Source organism: Sardina pilchardus, chromosome 22, assembly GCF_963854185.1.
Source record: "Sardina pilchardus chromosome 22, fSarPil1.1, whole genome shotgun sequence".
NCBI lineage: Eukaryota > Metazoa > Chordata > Actinopteri > Clupeiformes > Clupeidae > Sardina > Sardina pilchardus.
In genome coordinates, this window is record NC_085015.1 from 24173110 (window position 1) to 24184616 (window position 11507).

General features: G+C 45.1%; 2 protein-coding genes across 3 annotated transcripts in view; one reads left to right on the top strand and one right to left on the bottom strand.

The window, feature by feature from the left end:
• Window positions 1-2865: 2865 nt before the first annotated feature.
• Window positions 2866-8201, bottom strand: si:ch211-141o9.10 (probable endonuclease 4). Of its 2 annotated transcripts, none has more exons than XM_062525566.1 (8): window positions 8024-8201; window positions 6121-6292; window positions 5691-5900; window positions 4940-5119; window positions 4348-4479; window positions 3984-4088; window positions 3553-3682; window positions 2866-3059 (listed from the first exon to the last, which is right to left on the bottom strand). In XM_062525566.1, the coding sequence occupies exons 1-8, from the start codon at window positions 8081-8083 to the stop codon at window positions 3002-3004; spliced, it is 1047 nt and encodes a 348-aa protein (XP_062381550.1). In that variant the 5' UTR covers window positions 8084-8201; the 3' UTR covers window positions 2866-3001. The 2 variants fall into 2 exon arrangements, with proteins under 2 accessions (XP_062381550.1, XP_062381552.1); XM_062525568.1 differs by lacking the exon at window positions 8024-8201 and adding an exon at window positions 6460-6589.
• The window catches only part of tnrc6ba (trinucleotide repeat containing adaptor 6Ba), a 17615-nt gene continuing 13292 nt past the window's right edge, over window positions 7185-11507 (top strand). The window contains exons 1-5 of the mRNA XM_062525734.1: window positions 7185-7475; window positions 9114-9224; window positions 9662-9683; window positions 9796-10149; window positions 10661-11507. The exon at window positions 10661-11507 is cut by the window's right edge and continues 746 nt beyond it. Coding sequence (XP_062381718.1) covers window positions 9168-9224; window positions 9662-9683; window positions 9796-10149; window positions 10661-11507 — 1280 coding nt within the window. The 5' untranslated portion in view covers window positions 7185-7475; window positions 9114-9167. The remainder of the gene's footprint in view (window positions 7476-9113; window positions 9225-9661; window positions 9684-9795; window positions 10150-10660) is intronic.

The window sequence follows — 11507 nt, forward strand, 5'->3', positions numbered from 1 at the left end:
AAACACATCCAACACACTCTCAAGTATGGCCATCATCAGACACCTCACAGTGGTGCCATCATAGTGGGTGGGTGAGAGACTGTGTGTATGTGTGTGTGTGTGTGTGTGTGTGTTCCTATACATGAGGTGTGGAAAGTGAGTGAGGAGGCGAGTGAATGTGTGTATTTGTGTATGTGTATCTGTATGTACAGTACAAACACGAGCGTTCCAACATGGAATCTCACTACAGTCCCCTGTCTGGGCTGTGAATGTGGACAAGGAGCTCGGCTGGGACTGAGGCCACATTGCGAGGAGGCGAGCCACACACGCACGCACAGACACACAGACACAGACACAGACACACACACACACGACAGCACGCAGAGGCTTTACTGCCCAAGAAAACACAGCCTCTCCAGGACCTCCTCCCTCTCAGCACAGCTCCCCAGCGCAATAGCCACCAATTCAGCTGTTAATTTCACTGGGTTTTAACAGGAGATTTCACAGACCTCCCTGTCTTCTAACATCTCTCTTCTTGCTCTTTCTGCCGTACACTGGCCTATTTCCTAGAAGTCTCACAGAGTTGTCTCTATGGTTGTCCCAACACAAATAGTGTTTCTGTCAAATCCTGATAATATGAATTACAGTTGCCATCGTTATTTATTTGCATTTGACATTTACCTCTCTTCAGAAAGCCCCAGTGAGTTCATTCTAGTGTGTTGTACTAGAGAAACCTTTTTTTTCCGGGTTCCCTCAAGGATACAACTTTAAGAGTTGGATTATTCAAGTTATTACCACATTAAAGTGTTTTGCCTGGCTTAAATGTGGTTACTTGGGAACCTTGATACAAAACTGCTGAACAGTAACAAAAATGATTTGTAATTGCTTGGATGGTAATGTTTCTAAAATTGAACCCATTAAAAACTGAAAAGAAAAAAAGCAACTTAGAAGGTCTGGAAGTACTCTCATGTAATTCTATTAGTGGGTTTTGAATTCTATGGAAAAACTAGTGATGGGAAACAAAGATTGTGTCTGTAAACCTTGCCAAGTTTCGTAGATGAAATCTTTGCATTTCCATGTCCAGTACACTGCAGCCATCACACCGTCTGGTTTATTTTCAAGACCACTGGGGAAAAACGTATTTGAATACCACAAATAACCATAGGCATCCAACTACATTTTTGGTTGATGAAATACCACTTTGTTTTTTGGAAATGATCCATTCTCTTTGGGACTATGTGTTGTCTTGCTTTCTAGAATTCTCTTTGCAGTGGTTATCAATTTCCACCAGAGATTGCGCTCGTTTGACGTCAAAGACCAAACTATACATATGTGGGTCTTTGTTATGTGGTTCCTGTAGAGGTCACCGCCATACTTTATCACACAGACTTCAGAGATAAAAAAAAAAAAAATGTCCTTGGGTCTCTATGTTTGGTTAAACACTCAGGGGAAACTGACCCACAGTAAGCTTTAATGGTCCACTTATACTTTTCTTTTGACGAACAAAACATTCTCAGCAAATTACATATTTCAAAAACATCTGTGTAGACTTCCCAACGGTTTAAAATGTCACTAAAAATTACACTTTAATGCCAAGCAGCTTTAAAGCGCGCTTTTGGATGCCCGTCTTCTTGGTGCGTGGCATCCCAGAAGCCTCTGTGTCCAGGCTGGTATTTCCTGTGGCTTGGCCCGGGGACTGGCGGAGACATTCCTGAGCAAAGGCACCTTTCACTTCCTGTCTGAATTTACACCTCTCTGAAAGAGGCGTTTCCTGCCTGTGCAGACCCCCTTCCTCCCAGTCCAAGTGTGCAAAACACACGTCTCTCTAAGAAGCATTCTGTCTCTTTTGTTCCAAACTGCTACGGTTATGCAGTAATGTTCTTGGGATGTTTGGGGGAAGAGTAGTAAACTACTTGACCATTTTAAATACAACAAAGAAACGAGAAACACTATTTTGAAGTTCACTGTATATTGCCATCTTTGTCTTTTTCACAGTCCTACTGCATTGACATGGGGGGGTTGGCAGTGGCAAGTGTGACATAGCTTTTGCATATCACCTCACACAAGTGCTGTAAACCCAGGGACAGGGCTTTCTTTCAGCATGCATGTGCCAAAGCTTTACGGAGGGCGACGATGATGACATGTGCGACTATGCCTGGAATGGTGTCTCTGTAGTGGGTGGCATGTGTGTGGTAGTTGGGTGGGGAGGCAGTGGTGGGGGTGAGTGGTAGGTTGTTGCTAAGCATCTGTTAGGGGTGAAATGAAAATGAGCGCTGTTGGGGGGGGGGGGGGGGGTGGGGGGGTGTTAGCAGTTGCACCTGACAATGTGGGAGCACAACAGCTGGCCGAGGAATTGAAGACCCCCACAGCGCAGAGGTGAAGCGAAGGATTCAACTAAGAATGCGCAACTGAAGGGAGAGAGATGGGAGACATTGCGGGAGCTTGTCTGTGAATTCTGCCAACTGTAACGGTGAGCCCAGGGATACACGGCTCGTTGGAGACGTTAACCAGACTACTTTACAGTCATATTCAATAAAACACTACAATGCCTTTTCAGTTACAAATGCCCAAAATAATTGCAGACCTGATTTAGTCACCCTCCAAACAACAGCTTCCCAAACAGCCATATTGTTGATTCTGGTAATGGTCAATTCTGGTATTCTGGTCAGCATTTTGGCAGTAGCTGGCAGAGACAATTAAAAATGTTTCTAACATTTCTATGCACTAAGTGCCCCCTGGTGGCCATAAACTTTAATTTAAAACCAGAGCGCTGCTGCATTCAACGGTTAAGTAAATGTCTCGTGATGGTGTCAAATACAGAAGAACAAAGGACTGGAAATAATCTTTTATTACAAAAAATTTCATTCTTTTATGAACTTTAAAGAATTCATGTACCGAAAAATACAAAGAACAAGTACAAAAGAGAGTTATGCTACTGAACAGAACTGGTTGAGATCAGAACAGAGGCATCAGGAAAGTAGTGGTGGGAGGTGTGAAAGACGTCTTCTGTCTGTTGACGTCTTTAACCCTCACAAAGGGAGTACAACAGCTCAATCTGCTCAGCATACTCAAACCCAGGCCTGTGAAGCAAAAGAGCTTTGAGTCACGTCATGTGGCCACAAACAACCTCGGCTGGGGTCATACTCATAAATTACACTACAGTGTGTGGAAACTGTTCTAACACTTCATCCGAGTGTTAACAACACCATCAACGTCAGTAGGTGTTATTCAGAACTGTAAGAATACAATACAATGAGCTATCGTAATTTCCCGACTATTAGCCGCGGCTTATACATTGATTTCGCAAGATTTCTTCAGCTATTAGGTTAACCGTTTTAGTTAGTACAGGGGGGCAGTTAATATGGTGTTAATATGGTTTCATTTCTTTTAACTTGCATAAAACACTGTCCTGCGGCTTATACACAATATGCGGCTTATATGCGGGAAATTACTGTATGAATCAGTCACTGAGCATTGGCCATTCAGTAGGTACACTGGGCCAGGAGCTGAACAGAAGGGGTCCTCAGCAATGCAGGTGTATTTCGTGAACATGATCTCAAAGGTGTCACTCACCGTCCAGGGGTCTCCAGGATCAAAGGAATGTTGTCCAGCAGAGGCTCATTCACTATCTCGCGGAAAGTTTGAAGGCCTATCTGACCTCGCCCGATATCTTCATGACGGTCAAGATGACAACCCAGTTTACCTATCAGGTGTCATTTCAGGACATAAGTGCGCATGTCTTTTACAATACTACCAAGGATTCTCATCTCACATAAAACGAGAGTTAAATAATTGAAACTACTGCTGAGTAAATTCAATAATATTCAACAAAATCATTACTCTACATTCACTAACTAATCAGTGTTTACATCATTAGTAGCCACACTGAAACTGGAACAATGGCCAGTCATTCATAGACATTTATAACAATATCTCAACATTACTTCTGAGAAATGGAGAGAGAGAGACTTTGATGAATGGGATGCCAAGGAGATGGAGCTGACCTTTGGAGTCATTGAGATGGAAAGCTCGCAGGTACTGCAGTCCCACCAACTTGTCAAACTCCTCCAACATCACCTTCACCCCACCAGACACCGATATGTCATGTCCTGTGGTGAACCACAGAATGTACAATATTCAAGAAGTAAACATAATTATACATTTTCCAAAATCAATTCAGTTTACCAAAGCTAGTAGATTTACCATCATTGTGATTAATAATTTACATGTTTGTTAGTTTATTAGTTAATCTTCTTATCATCTCCTTATCAGTACATCTCCTTATAGATGTTGTATCACTTAACATTAACAACAGTAAAATTCAAATGTAATCATTTTATTCAAATGCCACAATCACCACTATCTCACCTGCTGCAAAAGCATGGCATGTGTCCAAGCACACCCCGACCCGTGACTGATCACGTACCCGGTCAATGATGCCCTTCAGCTCACTGAACTGACCTCCGACCGTGCTGCCCTGACCACTCATATTCTCCAGCACTGAGAGGGATGCAGAGGTGACAGGAAGAAGAGAAACAGATGCAGGAAGATAGGATGGTGGAGAGAGGCAGAGGTGTGAGAGACAAGGGGTGGCTCTCCTCGAGGCTTGTTCCCACTGATCTATAACTAACACTAACACTGGATATACTATCCCCATCATTCTCTATGTAGATCAGTGAGGACGAGGATCGAGGAAGGAAGGGAGGGTGTATAAAGAAGGCACCCAAAAAGACAACAAAATAAAAAATTCTACAGAACCTCAGTGTGGAGCCAAAAGATGCTAAGGATGGCCAAACAGCGCAATAAAAAAAGAATGAAACACACTTCATTCTATGCAATGGTTTTGTATTTCCTTGTATAAACAGTATGTTGGAAAACAGTAACTTCACTAGCAGTTGCCACAGTAATAAAGCCATAATAAAGCAAGGCAAAGAAGGAGGAAAACAGACTTTTGTTGTACCTGTGATGACGGAGGGGATTTGTTGGTGAGCGTGGTTTATGGCCTGTGCGATCCTGTCCAAGCACTGCTCTGTACTGGCTCCCATGCAGGCCCCTGGGTGCAGGTTAAACTGAGTGAGTCCCAGCGCACTGCATCTGCTCAGCTCATCCACCAGCATGGCCTGGCTCTTCTCAAACACATCTGGAGGGCAGAGGAGCCAGGAAGAGGAAAGAAGACAAATCTAAGGCAATATCAAATGTGATAATGTAACATTTGCAGTCTGCCAAAACACACTCATTTCCTCATTAACATTTGATATGTTCGTCATAACACACAATCTCCTCCACATCATTTCTTTTTCATTAAGAGAATTGATTCCAAAGTAGCATATCTTATTTCATTCCGTCAGCATGTAAAACCTCTACTTTCCAACCAGCCCACTTAATCTTCGTCAACACAATTATTATGCCGGATCTACACTCTGGGTGCCTCTCCTCTGGTCTTTTATACACCCTCCCTTCCTTCCTCGATCCTCATCCTCACTGATCTAGATAAAGAATGATTGGGTGGCAACAATGGGATAGTCTATCCAGTGTTATAGATCAGTGGGAACGAGCCTCAAGGACCGAGCATCGAGGATCGAGGATCGAGGAGTGTTTGAGAGCCACCCTCTGTGTGCCTGAAGTCAAGGAGGCTACAACTCAATCTATGCAACGATGATTGAGGTATAAGCAAAAAATCAAGATCGTGCTTTGAGAAGATATGATGACACCTTGCTTGGGTGAGCCACAGTTCATCAGATAGGACCCATGTGGCAGGATGTGGTTTGGGCTGAAACCATGGGCACTGCATGCCTCCTGAAATTTGACTGCTGCAGCACTGTCCAGCGGGGGTCTTTTCCAGGAACGTTGAGATCCCAGGAACAGGGCAAAACTGCGGCCCTTCATTTCCACACTGGCTTCCACAGCTTTCCATATACCTCCTACAGGGTGACACACATTTGTCTAATGAAACTGATATTTACATAGATGCATTAAGTAGGCCTAAACCCAAAACAGCTGCAGTCAAGCAACTTTTAGGGCTCTCCCAGATCGCTTACTGGAGAGGCGTGGACAAAAGACTTGATGAACCTTAACATAAAAATAACACCAGGGCATTATTAAGCAAACAGATTTTGTATTTCCTGTGGACATGTATGTTACCTGCTATCGAAACGTGCGCTCCAATGTACTTGTTTCCTTCTCTCGCTTTCATGTTTCCCTTGCTACAGTGCTCCAAGGGCTCACCTCCACCTGACTCATCTGGCCTCTCTGTTTCGGTCTCCGTCTCTGCCTTTCTTTTCCTCTCCCCTCTCTTTTTCGGTCCCATCTTTGTCTTATGTCCGTGGAACAAGGATAACACTGTTAGATATTACACATGCTGTCACAAGGTTTTAAACCCAGATTTGATTTGAGAGGTCTCGTAGGCTAATGGTATGGTGTGTTGTCTCCCTCGGTTAGCGCACAGCCTGACGTAAATTACCCTAACTAAAGTAGACTTACTGAACTCCACACAGCTAAATCCGATTGCAAACCGAGTCTTTCATGCTCATATCCCTGGTGGTGGAAGATCCCTGCAGCCTACTTGTACAACACAGACAGTCTCTCACTGACATCCACAAACAAGTCAAAAGGAATACTACAGCGCCACCCGGCTGTCAAGCGCACTCTGGCTCTTTATGATTTTCATCAATCATTGAATAATCTGACACATTTCAGTTAAACTACCGTAGAAACATATATGTTGATAATGCAATAACCTTTAATTTTGCAAAATGTATAACTTGCTTATCCTTTTTTCTCATGAGAGTAACCATATACCTGAAAAATAAAATAAGGTTGTTCTCGGGCCATACTATTATTTACGACTCAATTGCATTCTGATTCAACCTCTGTTCAGGCATGCATAAATGAGTAGGCTATCGTTGCTTGACAATGCGATTACATACCACGGCACCACATGGTGTTGTCTGAAATGGATTTTATGGCCATTCATATTTGAAATATGACGTCATTGTGTAGACAGCCTTTGGCAACCGCACAGCTACGGGTGACATGTCAATATTTGTAATGTTAATTACATGAAATCAACATAGTACCATTTGAACAATCTATGTTGTCATGCCACGTTGTACTAACAAATTCCAATGTCTGGCAATTTAATAGTCACTATACTTTTAATACTGAAGGTCAAAAATCTCCCTACCCTCTTCCGTCAGAGTTACTAGCTGGTCAGACTCACTATTCACCGAGCAGCAAAATGGCCGACCGTCAAGCAACTGACTTTTCAGCGCTTTAAAAACGAAGATTCTGCTTGTTAGGTTTACATTATCTATTACATATTTAGGTTACAGATCAGCAGTTAAGAAGGGGTGTTTTCTTTATTATCTGTATAGTTATTTGCGCTTTGGATAAGTATTGTGTTTCACATAGCCTCGAATGCCTCAAAAGCTAAAATTTCGCACTGAAGCACTTTAGCTAGCAGGCTAGCTAGCTATATTTCATATGTAATTCCTACGGTGAGTAACTCATTTGTTTACATATTCAATGTAAATTGTAGGATTATGAGTGCTTTGTGTAGTTGTTGGAATGTAGCATGCATGGAATGTAATTATATGTTGTTTTCTCGTTCTGTACGTCGTGCCTCGAAATTATTCCGTCGACATCTGTGCTAAGTTAACGTTAGGGGAGAAACCTTAACGTAACGAAATAGCTAACGTTAGCTAGCTAACGTTAATGTTACCTTCTTAGCCTGTTGGCTGTGTTACAGATATTCTATCTGAGTGTTTGTGAGGGTTTCCTATCGTTGTGTCGTTAGTATTGTGCATCCTTAGTAATATACACCGTGCATGTATTTAGTTGCCTTAAAGAGCTCAGTTTGTTCATACTGGGTGGATGAGACTGCTAACAGGGGTGCAAGTTGTGCGGCTAACATTTGTGCCAGTTAAACCTGCTGGTGCGAAAGCTGCCTTGAAATATACTAACGTTAGCAATTGCTGGCAGCAGGCTAACATTGCCTTGCTCTGGGAATGTAGCCACACTTGCGCTTAGCTAGCTAGGATTTTACCTGATAAAATCGTAACGTCAACGTTGCCTTGGTCGCGTTTGATCCATAGTTGCCCAGCATTAAAACGAAGGGAGCTGGTATGCATGATATTAAGCTTATTTGAAGTTAACGGATCCCATCATGTTGCTTAATTAACTTGACGTTAATTGTTAGCTAGCTAAGTGCAACACCATCTTGTTCTCTGGCTCGATACAAACGTGAAAGGTTAGCTAGAGTTGGGTAAAATATTGGTTGTCGCAGTTTCATTTTAAGTAGCTGATCAGACCTAGGTTAACGTTAGCTGACTAACACCATATTAACACATACGTTGGCCTGACACAGTAACACTAATCGCAGTGGTCAACGTTACAACTAGTGATAGGTTGTATGATTCAGAATATCTCCTGTAAGGTAACGTTACTGTAATATTGCAGGTGTTCAGCTGGTGCACTGGTACATGTAGGGTTTCAATGGTAGCTGGTAGAATGTAAACGGTATGTGGCTTTAACGACAACAATATCTATTTACATGAAAATGTGTCATTTCCATATATATGTACATATGGAAAAGGGTGATGTGTGATTGTGCCATGCATTGCATAGACTGTTGCAAAGTGCTGGTGCACTGGTACATGTTGGTTTGCAGTGGTAGCTGGTAAGATGTAGACGGAATATGTGGCTTTAACGACAACAAGACCTATTTACTCGAGGATTTGTAATTTCCATATTATATGAACATATGGAAAAGGGTGATGTGTGACTGGGCGACTGGGCCATGCGTTGCATAGGCTGTTGCAAGGTGCTGAACCATATCCAGAGATTAATTTGACACATGAGTCATTCATATTCTGTGAAAAACTACCTCATGACGTTGTAGAGGAGTTGCTTAATAATTAGCCATTTATGTCAAGATGTGTGAAGGCAGTAATGATATTTTTCAGGTGTGGTTTGCAGTGTCAGTATACTGTATTGTAATTGTGAAACGCTTTCCTTGCTAGTCCATCATTGTCCATGGTAATGGTATGCATGTGCTTAGTCTGAGGTTAGGATTTCCATGTAAATGGTTTAGGTTTTTGCAATCAGTTGTGTTTTTCCATTCTGTCTTTTGATAGTAATAGGCTGCCTTTCCCCTCAGAAAGGAGCCACTGGAAAGGGAACAGCAGTTCATGGAAGACAAGAAAAGGAAGAAAGAAGATAAAAGGAAAAGGGAAACCTCACAGAAGGTAACCACGGTTACCCTGCCTTGCTTGTTTGCTATCTTACTATCTCACTAGCTTCATTTTACATACGTGTATCATGCTTCCATATGTGGTGCATATTGTGCACAATCTCTTGGACAGAAACCTATCTATTGCATTTTGAGATTTTGATTCTGTGACCAATTAATATGTGGATGTCATGCAAGAGTCAGACAGATGCTCATAAACGAGCAGCTTGACATTTTCTGCCTCATCCTATTTTTGCCCTTGTCAAAAAGCAACATAAGAGTTAGAGAGTGCTCGTGAGTGATGTTCATTGCATGAGAAGCAGCTCTGCTGGAATTGTTTGTCATTTGCTTACCAAATGCAACGTTTGGTAGGTATGCAATGTAGTACGACTTGTGTAATGGTGGATGACTTGCACATGTAAGAATCATTATATATTTTCCATCTTCTTTCAGGTTGCTGAGCAAAAAAACAAAGGTAAGACAGGTCTGGCATTCTCCATGTTTCTACCTTTTGATCATCTAGTGAACATCTAGGACATGGTTGTCATGGTCGCTCATCCTCTCTCTCTTCTCTCCTCTCGGTGCAGTGCCAGAATTGACCAAGCCCCCATCCGCCCCATCTCCTGCCACCTCTAACTCGGCGTCCCCCAGCCCTGGCCCGGTCCCCTCGGCATCCGCCTCCACTGCCACCGCGGCTGCTAGCGGCGCCCCCTCCCAGGGTGGGAACAATGCTAAGCGGCAGGCGGTGGCCAACGGACAGCCCGCCCCCGGCACCCAGGCCCCCCAGCGTTACATGCCCCGCGAAGTGCCCCCTCGATTCCGTTGCCAGCAGGACCACAAAGTGCTACTGAAGAGGGGCCAGCCACCACTGTCCTCCATGCTGCTGGGGGGAGGCAACAGCGGGGGAGACAGCCCCAGTTCAACAGTAGCTGCTGCATCAGGTGAGGCCTTTTCAGCATGCGCCCGCTATTTCGCTGTGGCACAATGTAGGCATAGCAGACTCCATTCATGGACAAGGCAATACCCCGAGAGGCGGATAGGCACAGTGCACCTAGTCAGTTAGCACAGCTTTGGTCAGTGATTTGTTGGTGAATAGGAGATTGTGATGTAGTTGCGAATGATGCTGTGACCACGTCTAATGAATGAAAGTTTTCAAAGCTTTAGTTGGGACTTCTCCTGATTTGTCATGCCTTGTATGCTCCTGTGTCAGTTAGTCAGTCAGTATGCAGACCTGTTTGAAGCGGTCCCGCAGCGTCACTGCTGACACAAGCTTCGACCTTAAAAATGTGTCTGTACTCTCATTTTGACAGTGATGTGCAACGCCTTCTTGAAAAGTTCCATCACCCCATTAGCTCTTTGTTCTACAGCCAGTGAAAGTGTTCAGTGTTGTTTTTGCAAGGGTCATGTTTGTACTCATTGTCGTCCTCCATTTTGTCTCCTCTTCCTCTCCAGATTCCAGCCAGGGCTCTGTGGGTCCCGCTGCTCCCTCACTGCCCCACACTTCATCCTCCTCATCAATCGCTGCTTCTTCTACTACTACTTCTTCAAATTATGCAAATTCCACGTGGGGGGCCAGCTCTGGCAGCCAGCCCCTCTCTCAGGGCAGGGAGAAGGTGATAGTGGACAGGTCAGACCTGGAGGAGTGGCCCAGCATCTCGGCGGCGGACGGAGGGGCGCGCGGCGGAGATGCGGGGCCGCCGGGGGGGCCCGAGGGCGGCGGGATGCCGAACTGCAGTGCCTCGTGGGGCGAGCGGCACCTCCAGCAGCAGAAGCAGGCCATGGGAGCTGGGGCTGGCGGAGGGAAAGGCGGCGGCGAGTCTGGCAGCCCTTCTCCACCCTCCAACGCCTCCAACTCACCCAATGAATGTATGCAGTCCGGCGGCGCCGCCTGGGGCTCTTCCTCCCAGGGGGCCGAGGGAGGGAATGCAGTAGCGGCCGGCTCGTCGGCGTTGTCGTCGATGCCCCCCTTATCCAAAGCCTCCTCTCTCCCGGGGACCGCGGACGGCTCCCTCGGTGGCGTCGGCGGCGTCGTCGGCGGGATTCCTGGTGCCAACTTCAACCCCAATGCCAACCCTTCGGCCTGGCCAGCCCTGGTGCAGGACGGGACCGCCGGGTCAGCTGCAAGCGAGGGTGGGCCCTCCTCCCTCCTCCTCCTCCAAAGCTCGACGGCGCCGTCGGCCTCGTCGTTATCGTCTGCCAACAACGCCCCCTCCGCGGGCCACGCGCCTCTTTCTGTGAATCTTGCCTCTCATCAGCAGCCACCGCACCCTCTTCACCAAATGCAATCCAGAGACAGAGA

What these genes read in the sequence shown, in the direction of transcription:
- si:ch211-141o9.10 (XM_062525566.1), bottom strand. Translation starts at nt 8,083, where the DNA reads ATGCTGGGCAACTATGGATCAAACGCGACCAAGGCAACGTTGACGTTA. An exon ending in AATCCCCTCCGTCATCACAG is followed by an intron (nt 4,480 to 4,939) that starts GTACAACAAAAG and finishes CATCCCTCTCAG; the next exon opens with TGCTGGAGAATATGAGTGGT. An exon ending in ATCCTGGAGACCCCTGGACG is followed by an intron (nt 3,060 to 3,552) that starts GTGAGTGACACC and finishes TTTGCTTCACAG; the next exon opens with GCCTGGGTTTGAGTATGCTG.